The following is a 20,063-nucleotide window of genomic DNA, read 5'->3' as shown; positions in this document are numbered from 1 at the left end:
GATTTCTACAACAATCTTTATTCATAAAGAATTCTTACAGCCACATGTACAATACCAATTTGGTGAAATATTAATAGTAGCTCTGGAATGAAGTAAAAATTCTTTACGCTTTGACCAGGTGCATACCTTACAAAATCATCACGGTACGAAGATCATAGACGATGATTTTTCATTGTATATAATTATGTATATACAATATGCAAGACTTTTGGTAAAACTATGTATGTTTGCTTGAAGTTAATATGCTTGTTAATCTAGGTCGACGGTATAATAATAATTCAGGCGGAATATAAATTGCGCTCAACATAGCAAAGAGTATACACGTTAATTGATTAATTCATCGCGGACGAGGTTCCCGTACACCAAATGTTTAATGGCACGGAGAGTTTCTACGAATTCTTATTTTATGTTACTTTAAATGTTTCAAAGTGATGCGGCACCTATTACGTTAGTTGTTAAAATGCAAAAACTTTATTCTCTGTCAGTTTACGTAGAATGGTAAAACATACAATTTATTTTTAGTGTACATTGTAATGATGTTATCTACTCGATATACCATTGATTGTTTGGGAAAAAAAATACAGATATTTGATAAAAATGTAAGTACTGAAATTCAGAGTACATGTAACTCTAATCAATAATATATCAGACAGCTAAATGATTTGAATTTCAACGAGTACAGTGAAATAAAATGTATTTGAAAATTAATCTCCATGTTTGTTCTAGATGAGAGATAGGTATAATTTGCACTGGCTATTCCTACGTAAATTGCCTTCTAATACTAGGGCATATTCACATAGTCACACCGATCAGTTTTTCTACGGATTACATGTTATACTCTAGTACCTACGGTGTACCACACACTCGTTAAGTAAAAGTCAAGTAAAAATGCTTATAATTACAATAAACGCAGACGAATCACGACATGTTCGTTGAACATTATAAAAATGTTCTTCATCCTTGGTTGTTGTATTATAAATTATATAAAATTACTACAGATAAAGAAGAAATAGTTCTTAGCGGTGGAAATCAATTACATGTGTTTATTGATACAAGAAAAGGTCAAATATTAATTACAATCCATGAAAATAATGATTAAAAAAAATTTCTCGTCGTGATTGAACTACGATTCAGTAGTTAGCGAGTATGAAATAGGTCATTCTTTTTTTATGCAGTATATCTTACATTAAACCTCGCAACGCAAGATGGCTACGAGAGAAAAGAAAATTAAAAAAGATAAAGACAAAAGTGATGAAAGAGGACTAATCGTTAGCGTGAAAAAAATAAATAAGCACGGAAATTTATATTAGCTTTCTTTTTCTGTGTTAAGAATCAGCGAAGGTGCGTTATTAAGAGAGAGCTCAATTAAATCTATAACTCGTGACTCGGTTTATGCAAATACTTTTTCTGTTTAGTATCCTACATCTTCAAGCATGTGCATCTTTCTAAGAGTGTGTTAGACGCATCTTTTACATTTGCTGACGATCAGCCAGGTTTTCTCTCTCAGCCAGCTTGTCTTCGTCCGCTGTATTATCGTAAGTCATAGACAGTATTATATATATATAATTATATTTTTATATATATATATTATGCTTAGACATTATAAATCGAGATATCGTTAATCTAGCGCGGTTAGAAATCATAATTACATAGAGCATTCTTTTTCCTTTTTTTTCTTTTTTGTTTTTGTATTTCTTCTTGTTAAAGGTATCATAATCTCTATACGTCGTGGAGTGGACATGTGAATTTTACCCGATGAAGAATGAGCTTCTTTCTTTTTGTTTCTTTCTGCTTTTTCCTTTCTTGTTTCTTTTACTTTCTCTCTCTTTCTTTCTCTCTTTCTCTCTCTCTTTCTCGCGAATCCTCTAGTTTGTATATGCATAAATAGTATATAATTATATTATTTATAGACGAGTTGTGCATGGAGGTACCTCGATGGGTACACAGGGTACAACGTATCTGATCAAGGATCATTGGTTAGATCCTTTCGTCGCGTCCCCTGTCGTGGTCTTTGATCGAAATAGAGCATCACACGAGATTGCCATTGCACGATGTAGCCCCTTAGTTATTGCACTGTACAAGCTTCTTACGATTTCTCTGATTCAGCAGCTTCTTAACCCGTTTGGCACTTGTGTTCTCGAACAGATCAATTTACATACGTTAATCACCAACGTGAAACAACGAAAGGAAAAGAAAAAGAAAAACCAGAAACAGAAAGACTTTCGTATAAAAGACCTTCGTATAAAATATCCATGTTTCAATTCAATCTACAAATTCAATGAACGAACTGTTACGAGAAATTAATCGTTGAAAAATGATCATTCCCGGGTTAAGGATCATGACCAATCGATAAAGAGGACGCAACCGAATTCGTGCAACCACGATGCCAGAGGGTGTATCCGCTGCTCGTGTCACATCTTCATCAATCCTCGTACTTATTCGTTGCTTTTCTGACTTCTTTGTTTTAGGCTCACGCGTGCCTTCGCCGACCTGTCTCTCATTTGAAGACACCTCCAATCACAACGGCGATACTCGAAACCAGCGGACGACCAGGACAAGCGTTCTTCATTCCCCTTCACAAAGGGAACACCGTCGTCCGGCTGTTCGATATCACGTTAAGGTGCTGCTCCCATTGCTGCTGTTACTGGCTGATATTAAGGAGTCTAGAAGTCTAACGGCTGATCGGCGGAACCCTCGAGATCCTGAGCAGAATCTGTACCGCCGTCCTCGTCGTCGTCCAGGTCCACGCTGTTTGTCTTTAATCCTCCGCTGCTGATCTTGTTCACGATCGTGTCTGAAATATCAACGTACGAGTGAAGTAATAATAATCGTTCGAAAGAGCATTTCTTTTGGCAATTGAAAGACACTTACCGCAATCTGGCTTGCTGCCACGTGTTCTAGTTCCGGCGAATTCAACACCATGGGGATCTACACACCAGCAGAGTCCCAAACCACGGTGACACTGGGTACTTCGGTAATACCCTCGGGAATCGCATGCAGGTGCAACGTCAGGGGATGATCGCTTACGTACAGCGGCGCATGGACGTTCAGCCTTTGAGAAACATCCGCACCATTCGGGACCATTTACGAAGATGTCTCTGGAAATTGTTGAATGTGGTTTATTTCTAGCAATGTGGAATTATTTCTGTAGGTAGCAAATATATCTTTTGATTGAAAAGGGATTTTTATTGATTTTAACACTGGAACTGCGATGATTAAATTGGTTTAGATTTACATGTTGCTTTTGGAATGCATTGTGTTTTGATTTTTAAAATAATTTAATTGTGTTAGATAAGAACGCACTCAAAGTTATAGGAGATTGTAGAAACTACATTGCGTATTGAAAACTATATAACTATAAAACATACTGCGAATAACGATTGATGGTAATTGCGAGAGTTTTGTTACTCAGACATCTCTTCCTTTTTCGAATAAATTATTTTACTTGGATCTTAAAGTCAGTCGAGAATTACCTACTCGAGCAAATTCGATCTTCATTTCCGCTAATATGCTCCCTCTATTCAGTAATTAGATCCTCAATGCCTTTGATCTGCTACATTTGATTCGCATCATAGATACCAAAGGAATGCATCGCATTTACAGTATTACATCAAGAAGTTACTATGAATTAACTGTACGAAACGACCGACATTCCAGGTAACAGAGTTCACTGTCCCAGAATGGCGAGAGAAACCTTCCATGGAGGTTGCGTAACAACCCCTTAATATCTCGACTTAATCTCTACGCCCTGAGAACGGAAATTCTACTTCTTGAGGGTGTAACAAACGCAACGAGGCATCGTTCCTTATTTGCCTGGTATGCATACGGAGCAAAAAGCAATTGACTCGGGACGAAAGTTTCACACACGATCCATGTGCCAGGCTCTTAACGACCAGCCCACTCCGCTTCGGAGGCACGTACGCTCGAGACCTATTACGCTCGAGCGTCAAGCCCCTCGAAGGTATTAAAAACTGAAAGGGTTTCTCTATCTTCTTCCTCGTTTCTCCTCTCGCTCTCTTTTCAGGTCACGTATCCGCGGAGTTTAATGATTTATAAGCAGCGGACGAGGGTTTTATTACATAGAAAAAAAGAAAAAAAAAAGAAGAAGAAAAAAAGAAAACAAATGGAAAGAAAGAAAGGGGGAGGAAAAATTCGCCGCGATGTGACAAACGGTTTACAACATGGCGGGAGGATACGTGGATGGAATAATCGCGTGGCCGGAAGTCATGTTCTTACCCGTCGGTGTCGCAGCCGTCGAGGAACGGTTTCAGACACGGCTCGTTCTGATCATGCTCCAGGCCGTACAACTCGGAAAGAGAGAGCCTGCCGTCGTTGTCGCTGTCCAAATGTCCGAACATCCACCTGACCTCGCTCTGGCAACCGATGGGGAAGTGACCTGGAAACGGTGGACGAATGAAATATGAATTCCGATGGCTGCGTCACTGTAGATAGACGCAGATGAAATATAAATATCGCTGCATCTCTACATCAGAGACACCCATGGTTACCATTTTATTTATGATAAATAAAAGTAACTGCGGGACGAACGTGGTTACACTGGCTCGTAAGAGGTATGCTACTTGCAGAGGAATATCATGTTCGTGTATGTTATGTTTTGAAATTTCATCTTGTTAACATTTGAAACCAAATTGAAAATATATGTAAAAGTTACAATTATTTATAATTAGTTAAAACATTAATGTATAATCTGATCCCACTGAATATAATGAATAATTGATTGTTTAAATACTTTCTTGATCTCTGCGAAATATCTTGTAATTTCTTCATTTATTTCGAATCTTGCCAATATAATCATAATGGGCGAGTTTCGTAATAGTGCTAATAAAACTCAGTATTATATTGTATATGTAATATACTATATCGTATAGTCTACTATATTATATAATAATATAATAATATCATTAAAAACTCTTTAGTTACAAGCGAAAGTGATGAAAATTATAAAAGATTGGTGGAAAAATTCGAGCAGATAAATGAATTTTTATAAAGTATTAAATACGTAGTTTTTAATTTCATTGATAAATGTTAGAAATTGGAAACAATATCGACGGAGATAGACTCGAATAATCGAAGGGGAAGCGATTTGAACGGGACAATTCCCGTTTCGTACTGGTGATTGTATCGAAGTCGAATAGCGTGTAGTGACGTGGGACAGTTCCGAACTATGCCGAATCGTGAGCGTTGTAATGCCTCAAAACCACCCTTTTCATGTGGAGCAATTAGTATCTTGTATATTCACTTCAATCGTCGAGGTTTCTACAACGAGAGGCATGATCATTCTCAAGTTTGTAGCCAACGACGATTTTCGAACAATGTTTAACGTATTGCTGCTCAACGAGATAAGATAATCCTCTCAATTCCTCGAATGGTTAAGAGATTTTGTAAAAATTAATTTTTATATAAGAATATTCCATCAGTTTTGTATATTATAGAATTTGAGTAGCTTTGATTTACGTAATTTAGAGCATTTTCAATGATGAAAGTGTGGAATGAAGAGTTAAATTAGAAGTCCTAAAAATCTTAATTTGAGAAAGTTAATTTTTGGCTAAAGTTAAACTTTAGTGTGTTTTAAAATGGCAAAAGTTTAGATTTTAAATATTTATAAGGTATATTTAAACATCAAGGTACAAATATTTGTTTTAAATATAAATAACAAGTTACAACAAAAGATAAACGTATCTCGAGTCAGAATTATTTCCGTACTCGTAAATGAAATTATTAAATGAAAACGTTTCACTCATTGATGAAACATGTATATTTTTAATATAAAATCCGTTTTATTTGGCATTTATTAACAGAAAAATCAATAACGATAAACCATGACATCAAACATTTGTATTATCAAACAAAAGAATGACAACTGAAGGATTGATTGTTGAAATTTTTGATTTTCAAATTATCTTATATGTATGAATTTCATTAATTTTAGGGAAATTTGTAAAAAACAGTAACTTTACCAATATCTGTTTTAATACTAGCGATCATGAATGACTTTGGTTTGGTGTGTCAGGAGTGTGTCGGTATCGACTCTAGGGTCATTGCGACTGGATTATCGGTTTGATGATCGTTCTAATCGGGACTGGTGATTCAGGAACCGTTTTAACGGGCTTTCACGAATCACCAGCCATCCGAGTCGTACTTGACAACTCGGGAATCATCTCCATAGGGATTAAATAGCTTAGAGACTGTCTTAACTCTGTAAGCCCACTATTACGTCATCGTAATCTTTCTTCCAAACAGAGTTTTTATTTCAAATACTCGAGAAACAACATATTTTATAACAACAAAATAAAAATATAAGGGTTGAAGAAATTTAAATATAAATACAAATCGAAATTAAGTTAAACATAAAAATTAAGAGTAAAAAATATTGTGAATATTTTAAGAGTCTATTTGTAGTAAAATATTGCCTTTTTTTAAGTAGCATAAAACTTTATTATAAAGTAAAAATAGTAAAATTTCACTTTTATATTTCTCACGAATGTATTATGAAAATTAGGAATTTGATTATTCTCTGTATTATGTTAGACCTTTTTTTATTCAATTTTCCAATGGACCTCTCAAAGATTCCAAATTGCCCCTTAAGGAAGAATTTCGCACGATTATCGTCAGTGGAAACATAATTTAGAAGCAAGTTCACGATTTCCGAACTAGTTTGTTGTCGCTACACGTCGTTCACGACAACACGAGTGACTGTGCAAGAATTTCGATGGCCGTTACCTATGTCCCTAATTCGTTGCGCCACGTCATCGCATGTGCAGTTCACTGATAATTAAGGCAACTTTTAGCACGTCACCGCCGTTTCCGTTTCTACCGGCTGTTAAGCATGCCACGCGCAGCAATTATCGTTACAGTGGTCACGCGATTTTTATGCCCGACTATTGTTTACGCGACTAAAATTAACTGAAATTATCGCCCGATGCGAGCATTTTGCTCATTACTTGAGGAACAGATCGACTATCTATTTTCAAAGTGTAATTAACAACCACTGAAATCTTCTTCGCACTATTAATAATCTCACTCAAATTCTTCTGTTATAATATACCGATCCATTAACTTGTTTATACTCTTTTAATTTATCGGTAATAATAAATTCTTTCTGGAATTGACTAATGACTAATAATAAAAAATAGAACTATAGACCTTGTGTTAATTTCTGATTTTCTAGCAAAGTGCATTAAAATGTGCATTACAATTAAGATTTAGCTTTGCTTATATGCACTGTCCAATATCAAAGGGTTAATTATTATCCTTCTTTGTTATTTCCAATAAATACAGATGAAAGAAAATTATCAATACTAATTAAAATAATTGAATACAATTTCCACAACTTCTTCCTGAATTAAAAAAATTGTTTCAGACATTGAGATAAAAACCTATCTTACAATATATACATATAATTCACTTTTCTATTAATTTTCTAACTGCTTATAATTTTTTCAGTGATCATTCGACTGAAATAACCAGGAATGTCAGAGAAAGTTCAAGGACTCACGACTCCCCGCAGTATTAATTATCGAAATTCAATTGAGCCGACATATCGTAAGGTACAAACTCAAGACTGACCCAGTTCCCAGTGCCTGTATGTACATTCGTACCTTTCGGTTTAGGATGTTGACGACGGTGTTTAGAGTCAGCCATCACGACGGAAAACCAATCCAACAGACGATTCGCCATTGCGGGTTTGGATGACGGCGGGCAATCAGAGTTTCGCGATGATTGAGAATTGTAGGTCGATTTCAACGGGGACGGTGTCTTCTCCATTACCTCGTTGCTCATCAGATGCTTGTCGTCGTATTTACTTCCGGCTAGTGCCTGAAACGAGATAAGTAAAAAATTTCTATTGAATTTAAATCGAAGATATTAATTTACCGACTTAGACTAGAATTTTTTTATTTTTTATTAGTTGATATTTCGTGCGAAATGCGCGCGTATTGGGTAAATTAGTGAAATACATAAATACACTTCCTACGATTCTCGAACGATAATCGATATATTTCTCACGATCGATTTTTAAACGAGAACAATGGCGGAAGGGAGCACACCTTGTCTGTAAAGAAGAAAGTATTATTCAGAAAAATCACAGAAAGAAGTGTCATTCAGAAGTTCTCAGGTAAAAATTTAAATCAGTAGATGTTAGAGTTGTGTTTGTTTTGTATTTTTAAAATAAAACGTGCATTTTTGGCTTACTCAAAGTAAAATTTAACCAAACAATTATCACATATAATTTTCAACAATTAAACAAATAATAGCATATAAACATTTAAACAGAATATACCATGCTAAAAGTTATTTATAATTTTATACCAAAATGTAATTGCAATTTAAATAATTTTACAAACATTTCAATTCTATAAATATTGTGTGAAACGTGCGACTACGGAGAAGTACGCAATACACATCCTACGATTCTCGAATAATCGATATTTCTCACGATCGATTTTTAAACGAGAAACATGGGGGAAGGAAGAGCACGTCTCATCTGTAAAGAAGGAAGTTTTTTTTATCCAGAAGACTTATCCAGAATGAAGTATCATCTAAAAGTTTTCGTGTAAAAATTAAACCAATAATTGTTGGATTTGTGTTTGTATTGTGAAATACAATTTTTAAAATAAAACGCACATTTTTGGTTTCTATTCAAGGTAAGATTTAATCAAATTAATAATTATTACATATAATTTTCCACAATTAAATAATAGCATATAAACATTTAAATAGAATATATTACGCTAAAAGTTATTTATAATTTTATATCAAAATTTAATTCCAATTCTAACCAATAGAAATATAACCTTGTAATTGATCTAACTCATTGTTATATATGTATATAACTTCATACTGCATAATTCTAATAATTGTATTAACAATAATTTATTGAGAATGTACGTGTTTAATAGTTAAAATAATAATTTTACTGCGTAATACAATGAAATTGTTCAGTTCTCAAATAAAGCAAAACGTAGAAGGCCTTGGAGCTGGAAATTCGAAGTAAAAAACAACACGAACACAATATTTATGTTTACCGTGTCTGTTCTGACAGGATCACCCCATCCCCTACTATTTTCCCAACTGCGTGACGAGACGAGTCGTGAAAAGTCATTCGGTTATTGAATTTCGTGACAATAACACGTATTTCGTCGCATTAGATTCGTAACTTTTCTAACCTATCGGTGGCGTCTCCTCGATAGCGTCGTTTCTTGGACACTCTTTTACTTCCATTTATACTTTATTAATAGTGTCGGTGTAATTAATACGCATGTGTAATGATTCATTAAGCAATAACGAAATCGAATAAGAGTTTGAATCTTTTTTGATTTTTCTTCAATCACTGATTTCACTCTCACGGTACCTTGTCTCACACGCTTTTTTAATAGAATTCCAAGTTGATTATCGGTTCACTTTTACATATTTGTCTTCATTTAACATATTTGTTCTAACTTTTGGTTTTTTTTTTTATGCAGGTTATTCCTTGGTTGCAATGATAGCATAGAATGCCACGATCATTAATGGAATTTGATGAACTTTCACGGAAATTTAGCAATATTTTATTCACTTTGAGTAACATTTAATATACAATTCATATATATTTGGGATACAATATATAATACGTAATTTCGTAATTATTTGGATGAAAATAGAAAAGATTAAGTCAATTAATATTTTATTTGGATATAGATCAAATTAACAGTCTACATATATTGTCAAATGGATGTATATTCTTGTATTAGATTATCATATTCAAAGTTTTCATTTATATGTACTTTATTATACTGTATTTGCTTCTTTCGAATGCTGACGTGCAATTGAAACGATTCAAAGCAAGATTTCACACGTATTGTTTCTTAAATATACTTAGCTGTAAATAGCTGTACATTGTTCACATTTTTGATTTGTGCAAACATTTTCGAATATTTATAACACGTGACGTGATATATTACTAATGTGCATATGTCCTACTCTAATAACAAAGAATACAATAATTGTCTTCCATTTATAGTATTCAGTACTGAAATAATTTAAAACTAATATTTTTAATACATATTCACGTTTCTTTACAATCATATTCTAGAAAAAATAGCAGTATTTTCTAAATAAACGTATTCTTCCTCTATTTTCTGTAGGTTTATTTTCAGAAAATTTTTTACACCGCGTGCAATGCGGTCAGTAGAGTCAGTGTTTGTTGCGCAATAGTTTAATATTTTTCTGAGCAAAATGGCTCTCATTAAATTAAATTAATTCATTTAAATTATATTTCGTGAAGTTAAAATCAGTGAGTCCGCCGATTATTACTTAAATGCGCGCATTGATAGTTTTTTCATTTTTCTTTTATTGTATTTTTTCTTGTTCAGTGTTCGTTTTCGGTATTAGAGTCAGTGTTGAAGAGGATAAGGCCTCTCCAGGAGATCAAGATTGTAATTTTATACATTGCACTTCAATTTACTCAATTTTTCAAATTTAACAACAAAGTATTATGTTTGATGTTTTATTACAGACTATTCGCAGTATCAACTTTTTGATTTTGCGGAAAATCCAACAGTGGCTCCAAAACCAAGAATGTAAGAATCTTTTATTATCTCGAACTTAAGATTCTGCTTTGCTTTTAAATACAAATTCTAATGTTTTATATTATTTTGTTACAGATTCTCTATGGTCTCCATTTCTCCTAATCCTCCAAGAATTCTATGATGCTTCAAAAGTTGAAAATGTAAGTACTTTATATACATGTTGTATTTAAATTTTTTTCTTTACAATTCTCTTTCTATTGAAGTCGAATATAAAATTATAATAATAAAATAAATTCACTTATTTGTCCCAATTTTTCCTAATCATTATTAAAACTTTTACAAATTTATCATTATTAAATTTTTACAAATAATACTGTGTCTTTAGAAACAAAATGTTTTATGTTTTATGTTTTCTATATCTCGTCTGTGGTACTGTTAATGATATTGTACAATATGTACATAATGTGGTACTGTTAATCATATTGTACAATATGTATACATTTTCTACAATAGTAACGATATCGATATTTTGTTAATTAACCTTTAGGTGTGAAACGTGACCGATATGAAAATGATAATTTTAAATATCTTCTGAAATAAACATTCAAGCATAAAATACGAAATATAATAATGAATAAAATATTTCAGTAAATGTTCTTTTTTTTGGAATATCATTTTCGTTCCTTTTATTTCTACCAAAGATTCTATCTATATTAATGATCGTTCTATATTTTCTTCGAGTTCAGGAAAACTTTTTTTATAATAGAGAAACACGATTAAAAGAGGAATTTAAATAATCTGTAATACAGAATTCATCGGTACTAAAGCAAACGAGAAACTAATGACAAATAAAGGATTAAGTACATAAAACGCGATTGTCAAAAGTATAAAATAACGACTCTGCGTTCCTTTCCTACTGTGCATAAACGCTTGTTTATTATTTATATTCTATAATATTCGTCGGTATAATAAGAGCCGGTGTTCTCGCTCTGTTGAATTTTTAAAAAGTCGTTTGGACGTTCCGAATTGTATGTCGTTTTGAATAATTAAGCGTCTCGTTATCGTGCCAATTTCCATCTCTGAGCGGTGTTCTTTTTCAGAAAGAGCTGAAAATTCCTCGCGGAACAAAGGAAACATCGTTGGTTGCACAGGCAAATAAAGCCAGGACCCCGTGTTTCGTTCGCAATTAATCATCAACGAGGCCGAATTCACGAGGACCGATAATAACTCTCTGTCCTATCCGCGAACACAATCATTGTCCGTTAATCAAGAATCTTTTCACACGAATTTACACGTTTTTAACGCCTCGTTCAATGACTCTTTGATTGCTGATTCGAGTCGGATTATACACGGTTGAAACGATTCGTCGAGATTAATATTTACTAACGATGATCAATTGGTAACACGAGACACAATATTTGCTGAAAAATTATAGATTCGCTCTATCGTTAACATTACTGTATTCTCATACGTTTATTGTGTACGCGTTAAAAGTTAAAAGTCACGAAATTTTCGGGAGATCTTCTGTTGCATTTATGAAAATTTTGAAGACGAAAAAATGCATAAAGCATGTATAATTCGATAGGCTTGATATTCTACAGAATTTTGAATTTTCCAATTCTGTTGGAAAATCCACGCTTGAAATTAATATACAGCAAAAGTCTCGATGTTCTATAGAATTTAAAATCGACAATACAAATACGTCTCGACGGATTTGAACTCAAAATTTCACAGACGAGAGATCTTGCTCTATAGATTTTTGAACTGAATATTGCATAACAAAGTAATATTCTGTAAGAAAATAATTAAAAAAAAAAATATTCTACTGAATATTAAGTCAATAACTGCAGTATAAGATTCAACACAAAGAAAGATAGCAACCACGAAATTACTACTCGAATAATAATTTTTCTTCGAGATAAATTCGTGGTTTGAATCACGGCGAAATGAAACGATGGTGAGTTTGCCCAGACCGATCATTAACCATACGGACGTGTAATTTCGGTGTAAATACACGTCTGGAACACAGGACCGGGATAATAGATTCGTTCATCGAGACTTCCCTGCACGAAGAACCTCTCGTTTTTCACTTCTCTGCTCAAGTCTTCGCGTTGTGAACTTCGAGCTTGTACTACGTTAATTTTCTCCCCTGCGGAGAATTGCCAACAATAAGTAGAAACGATGTATCTTGTCCTCTGCTTTATTCTAAATTCTTATCTCGCAAATCTTGCCAACCTTGCCACTTCATACGCGCCTCCTCGTAAAAACAATCGAGCTTCGTCCTCATCTCTTGTCGCTTCCTTTTCTTCTCTTTTCCCATGGTTCGCCACCCCTTCATTCAACCCTCGAGGGCACGCTTTCGATGCTTCCAAGATACACTTATGGTTTTCGATTTTCCTGATTCAATTTTCTCGTCGAAAATTACATTTTGTGGAGATCTTTGCTGTTTGGAAGAACGTAGTCGTTGTTTTGAATTTTTATGAGCTACGGTCACCGAAGAAAGATGAAGAAATTGACGATAGAGCGATCATTAATCAAATGAACGTATCTAGTATAAAACAATTAAATTAGCGTGCTTTAGAATTAAATTTCATTATCTAAAGGCAAAATCGTTTTGAAGTACCGATATTCGAGATTTGTAGATTTTTCGTCACAAATTTTAGAGTGTTTGAAATTCGAAAAAAAATGTATTTTTCATATTGTGTAAATTTAACGGGTTTTAGAATTGTAGAAATTTCACGTAGATTAGAATAAAGGGGTCCAAAATTGAATCAAGAGAATAAATGTTATAATATAATACTTTGACAAAAATCACAATGAGAATCATCAAAGATTAATATACAATTTATACGTACAATTTTATACATTATTACAATATTACATGTATAACATGATATGTGTATAATTTTATACAATTATTATAATTCATACAATTTTTCAATGAATACCATTATAGTTGAAGAAATAAATATTATGAATCACTAGTATTCTTCCAGTATACAGAATCTTAAATGATTATTTGTCATGAAGTTTTTGGAGGTAATTTTACACCTTCGGATCAGTGGAGATCCGTTTAAAAATCATTTCATATAATGGTTAGAAAAAAATTCCAAAAAAAGTCCAATTGCATGCTTTCCAATGGCGACGCGACTTTTGGCAAGCGGGCTAGATCCGAGGCCGAGTATCCTTCTGTACGTCATCGAGTCTTACGGGGTTGTAACCGTCCATAACGATATTATGGCTCCTCGTCGTCTGGCGACGCTTTCCGTCGGATCGATGCGAAAGACGCCACGTCTAGGCTGCTTGAAAATACGAGCCATCGACTCGTGGGGGCTTACAGGCGACCAATGAGAGCTTCACCGCCATTGAAGGATGCTCGACCTTCTCGTAAAGGATCGAGGCTCGATTTTCGCTCGACGTCTATGAATCGAATGCTTATCCTCGCCATTTTCACCATCCTCGATAGTTTGTCCTAAATATTTCCTGTCAACATCCGCGGGACTTGAATTTTTATTCTATCCTGTGTTCTTGTTTTTCTTCAAGTTGAGAATTTATTACGTACGTGGATTGAGGATTTTCACGCAAATTCGTATTTAAAAAATAGAAAATTGTTTCGTGTACCAAACGTTGTATTATTATACAGAAAGTTGGTCACACACCATTGTAACCTATATACTCGATTGGGTACAAGTATATTAAATTTCGCGTCATTTACCAGCACTTTTATGCAACTACGAAAATTAGATATTATGAAACTGAGACATAGACACAGAACTTCATACAATATATGCTATGTGCAAATACTTTACATGTGTACGAATGGCAACTGTATAGCTTTTCATATTACGTGATACTTTATGCAATTTTTTATTTTCGCGGTATAATTTATAAAAATATTCGAGTATTTTGCAAATATAATATAAATTAATTTATAACTAAGTATAAATACTCGATTATTTATAAAGATACTCTAAGAATTAAAACTTGCCAGTTCATCAATTTTCATTCGGGAAACACTAACGAACATATCAACTAACAAAATATATCAATGTCAAAATATATAAATAATTATCCTCGTAATTGAGGAAACGTCGCTCTTTCTGTCAATCGATCGATTAGCTCACGGAAGAGATAAATTCGTGTATCAACTTTTGCTCTTGACTTTAGCCACTGACAGTCGATGGCTTCGCGGAGGATTCTTCCCTGGCGAGGAAAACTGACCGAACGATAAAAGAAAAGCAATCAAGAGAGAGGATCCTTGGGTGGATTAAAGACGAGCGACGTTTCAATTTGAAGAAACGTAACGGCGTTTCGTTGATCCTTTAATTAGTCCGGGGGGAAACTCATATTTATCTCGGCGATGGCGTTGCACGGATGGTCTAAACCTCGAGCCGAGGGGGATCTAGAATTTCCTTTCAAGGGATGATAACCCCACGTTACCGTGGAAACACCGAATCAATAGCGGGTTTATTAACACGCTGATGGCTAAAATAACAGATCTAACTGGTCTAACCATTTCCTTGATTTGTCTCAAACTTTAATTAGGAGGAGGCCTGCTGGTCTGGCCGAAAGCGCGAATTTACAAATTTTGGAAATTTTGTATTTGAAAAAATCGTGGAAAGGAATTAGTAGAAAGAGAGAGAGAGAGAGAGAGAAATTTATTTATTTATCATTTCAACTGGGAATTTATTATTTACCACGGGAATTATTTTCTGCAGCTATTTATTAAAGTTGCACGTAATTGGTCACGATGGAAAGGATTTCTAATATGAGTATTAACTTAATTACTTAAAGCTTCTTTGGATCGTATCAGATCGCTATTATCCACTTTTATGAACTCTTTCGTGAAATTTACTTCTGAAGATTAAGTCGGAGTTAATTTTTATGAGAAGCCATTTTAAAAAACGATAGTTGTGATTCTGTATTTGACATTGTAAAAATGATTCGAATTTGAATCATCAGAAAACACTAATGCCTAATAATCATAAAAAAATAGCAACTTTCATTATTATGATCCATTTAACACGTATCGAAATCGTACGTCGTATTTATCATTCAGTGTTAAAATAATTGCCAAAATAAGAACAGATAAACTCAATTTCATTGTACAACAGCTATTGGTAAAACGATTATCATTTTTCAGGGTAACAGATCGTCAATCGCATCACAGAAGTTGATTTAATTAATAACGCGAGGGAATCGTGTCTTCCCGGCAATATTTCAATTTCGTTGGATCGGCACGCGTGATTAAGCAAAATTATACAGGGATATTCGCGTTTAATAATCTGGTATCGTCCATGTAAAATTAGTTCGATAATTGGTAACAGCCTCGACGATGGACCGTGATCGTTCGATAATTTCCCTCGATCTTCTTCGAACACGTCCAACGAATCCGGCTTATGAAAGATAATTGATGCGTCGATTGATCCTTTTCGTTCCGCATTCGACAATACACGGCCAATTTTCGGCCGCGTACTTGCAGCCTCCCCGGGAAATTCAATGCGTCTCTCTGCCGGATGATTAATTAATCGTTCAGTTTTGTTATTGATGAGCGTTCATTAGCGTCACGCGATCGGTTATTTTCTTTTTTCATTTTTTCTGTTCTTTTTTTGTTTTCTTCTCGTTTTTCGTGTGAATAATTCGCGTGGAAACGTCGATGCGACGGAAATTGGTGCTATGCACACGTGAACATTTGATTGTTCGAGGAAGCGATTGTTTATTCGACTGTGTTTGAGAGAAAGAATCATTTTATCCGACTACTCGAAAAAATGTTATAGCAAGATGCGCGCCGATTTTAACCGAGCCAGATAACAGTGAAATATTAACGAAATCAGAATGCAAAATAAGGACTGAAAATATACAATGAGAATTTGTTGAGATTGTTATAGTGATTCGAGTTTTTAAGAAAATTCATACGGTTTGAGATTGGAAGAAGATTGCGAAATTATCATTTCTCAATGGCAATTTAAATTATTTCTATAATATTAATAAACTTATTTCTATAATATTAATAAACTAGAATCACAGGAAGTGATCCTTTTACGGATTAATCACGATGTAAATTTCCAGGAGCCAGAGAACCTTTGACTAATTAAGTTAGTCGTATTTTTAATATAAAATTTTAGAATATAGAATATTAGAATATAGAATGTTAGAATATAGAATGTTAGAATATAGAATGTTAGAATATAGAATGTTAGAATATAGAATGTTAGAATATAGAATGTTAGAATATAGAATGTTAGAATATAGAATGTTAGAATATAGAATGTTAGAATATAGAATATTAGAAGTTCCTAAATATCGAAAAAATTATTTATTTTCTTCGGAATGATTCAAATCACTGTGACTTCCACAATTCCAACGGATCACAAAATCGCAATTTTTCTCCGAGAACTTGTCTTCGAATCGAGCTTTTGGAAACAAATTTCCAAGGTAATAATAGTGATTTAACATGGTGGAAAGTAGCATCTCGTCTAGAGCAACTCGACTTATTAGAAACTGTTCTATCTATGCCTTTAGTTTCGGGGGAGAGTCAACAGCGGCGTTTAAATTATCCGGTTTCTTCTCCTGTTTCTTTTTTTGTTTCCCCACAGAGAAGAGAAGAGAAAGAAAGTCGAACGTGATAAAGAAACGGAGACGGGATAAGTATTAATTACAGGCGCGGTGGGGAATAATTTAAGAAGGCTTCTAGAATTAATTTTGCTCCGCTGCAGCTTCTCGAATTAAACTCTCCCTTATCATTCTCTCTCTCTCGCTTTCTCCTTCGTTCGTTCTCGTCGACGCTTGTTTCTCTCCCTCTTTGTTCATTCGCTAGCTAGCCCCTCTCCGTACATTTTCTTTCGGTTGTTTATCTTCAATCTTCCCGCGCGACTTATTGTTTTTCTTCGTTTTCTTCCCCGGCCGTTTCTCTCCGGAGAGAAGAAAGAAATGGCACGGACCAATAGGAAAATCCTGGCGGAATGGAGCTTGAATCTTTTATCGTTTCTGTTTTGGAGCGTAGAAATGGGAAAGAGGTGTTTTTTATATACAGAGACACGTCTCAATGGATTCATCCGAATGTTCCTGTCACTTTTTAAGATACGTACGTGTATATATATATGTATGTATACACATCTCGACGCATTGTGTCGTGAAGAAATGAAAAATAAGAACGGCAGGGGATAGATTAAAATATAGTACTTTAGGTAGAAATAATCGTCTTTTACCGGCGGAAAGAAACTAAAAGGATTAATTCAGGACGAGAGAAAGTGAATGAAAAATCTATGTAGCTCTTTTCAGTTACGAAAATTCATTAAAACCTGTGAAACCTGATTTACTTGCGAACTTTCGTTAATAAATAAATAGTTCATAAATAAAATTAAAATTTCAGTTAGATCAACTCTAATTTTTTTCTAACGTGGATCCGACATAATGATTTTTTTTTCGTTGAATCGAAAAAGTGAGAGATACGAATAAGAAAGTTATTTTATCCAAGAGATTGGAAATCTAATTGACGAATTAACTCCGTTTTAGAGATCGAAAGAAATCGAACATTGTTTCTGCAACGATCCACGCTTCTATCAAAGATACAACGTGATTAAAACTTACTTTTTTAATTTATCCAGAATATTTTTCACCGCAGCTACAATGATCGCAATGCTTGTTTTTTTTTAATTCGATTATTTTTTTATTTAATTCAATCTAAAATTCTTCGGTACTCTTTGAACACGGTGTTTCTATAATTTCAATCAGCCCGCGAAAAATTTAGTTAAAGTTCGATTAAAATTCAACGAAAAATCCTCTTTCAACAGAAGGGAAATTGAATTTCCACTCTAAAATAGAAACTATTGATTTTCGTTCAATTTCTGTTGGATTTCACTGTCGATTGAAACTGAAAACAGCGGTTAAACTCGAAACGGTATTTACCGTTGCCGGGCGCCGATAGAATCTTTGAGACTGCAAAGTGTCGAGATCAGCAAGAAAATGCGAAACTACCGGACCCAGAGGGATCGTTGAAATTAATTAAGATCCCAGTCTTCGAAAAGGAAATCTGCGGACGAGATGGATTTCCAGATTTCAGACGGACGTTGATTACCGAATCGTAAAATGAATCGCTTCGATCGCTTTTCGCCACAACCTGCCGTTCTTAATCTAACTCTTCTTTCCCCTCCGTTACACTTCCACGGAACTTGTGTAAATCCCATAAATTCTCTCCTCGAATGATTACACGACGAACGGAGATTTTCGTAAATTTAACGTAAGACGAAAAAAGGACGCGCGTGACAAAGAAATATTTAGCAAATATTTCTATGTACAAATTCTACAAATTTTGAACAATCGAGTATAAATATGTGTGTGTGTGTGTGTAATAAGGATGCAACAATTCTTCGGTGTGTGAATTTTAGAAATTTTTGTTTGAATAATTGTCGAACGAGAGATTTCAGATTTTCTTCAATTTTTATGTGACCATAAAGAAATTTCTGCAATCAGAACAATAAATCATCTACTGAAAGAACATAGATCTCTATCTGAAAAAAAAAAATGAAGACAGACTCGTATTGTTCAAGAAACGAGAAGAATTTTCCATCAATTTGCATAAACATTTACAGACCGATCGTTACAATTCTTCTACAGTTTCTTTAAACGCGAAACCAAGTTCCAAATAAAAACAGTTTCTCGAAAAATCCTTCGAATCTCTACGTTCGATTTATCCACGTTGAATCACACACACGATGAAGCAACAAACACATCTATCATCGTTTTCTGAGAAAGAAAGCTCACAAAAGTGAACAGGACACCGCCCAAAGAGCAAGAACGAAGAGAAGGAGAGAGGATGCCGCGACGGGAATGGCTACTAAGATGAAAACTAGGCGAATTAAGAGGGGGACAATACGACAAATTTTCAATTTGAAAAGGTTTCTCTCTTTCTTTTTTTTAAGCGATGGGAGTGAAAGCTTTTGTCCAGTAATTCCGCCGGCCCTCCTCTCCTTTTCCATTCTACTCCACGCTTCACGGCCTCTTGTCATTTGAATAGATTAGTCGATTCAATGAACATTTCATCGCGCGTTTTGCCTCCGCGCGGCCTGTGTCTTCCATTCTCGATTTTCAATGCATTTCTGCCTTTGTCTTAGTTACCGGATTCCTCCCCGGTTCCTTTATTCGAACCCCTGCCGGCGCGCGTTTCACCGGTGGTTGTATTGTCTTTACAAAAAANAAAAAAAAAAAAAAAAAAAAAAAAAAAAAGAAAAAAGAAAAAAACCACGGGCCGAACTTCATTTCGCGCTCCCGTTGGAAAAACGTCGACCGGAGGGAAAAAGGTGTGTCTCGTTAAAAGTTCTGTTTCGCTCTCACAATAAGCCCGGATTTTCGTGGCCCACGTAAAACTTTCTTCTATTTTTTTTCTCTCTTTCTTCCTTCCTCTTTTTCTCTTTTTCCTTTTTTTTTTTTTTCTTTTTTGTCACCATTCTCGAGATACTTTCGCCTGGAAATTTAATTTCACTCGATCGATCCTGTCTCCTGTCTGAGGGAGAGGATGAGGAACGGGGTGGATACAGA

At 34.4% G+C, this 20,063-nt stretch overlaps 1 protein-coding gene across 1 annotated transcript in view; it reads right to left on the bottom strand.

Moving 5' to 3' along the window:
• Positions 1-2: 2 nt before the first annotated feature.
• The window catches only part of LOC122527558 (proteoglycan Cow), a gene marked incomplete at its 5' end in the record, with an annotated part of 84,366 nt that continues 64,305 nt past the window's right edge, over positions 3-20,063 (bottom strand). Inside the window, 4 exons of the mRNA XM_043651845.1 lie at positions 3-2,794; positions 2,872-3,098; positions 4,237-4,396; positions 7,620-7,836. Coding sequence (XP_043507780.1) covers positions 2,664-2,794; positions 2,872-3,098; positions 4,237-4,396; positions 7,620-7,836 — 735 coding nt within the window. The remainder of the gene's footprint in view (positions 2,795-2,871; positions 3,099-4,236; positions 4,397-7,619; positions 7,837-20,063) is intronic.

Source organism: Frieseomelitta varia, unplaced genomic scaffold (genome assembly GCF_011392965.1).
Source record: "Frieseomelitta varia isolate USP_RPSP 00005682 unplaced genomic scaffold, Fvar_1.2 scaffold_227, whole genome shotgun sequence".
NCBI lineage: Eukaryota > Metazoa > Arthropoda > Insecta > Hymenoptera > Apidae > Frieseomelitta > Frieseomelitta varia.
This window is presented reverse-complemented; position numbering and strand designations above follow the sequence as displayed.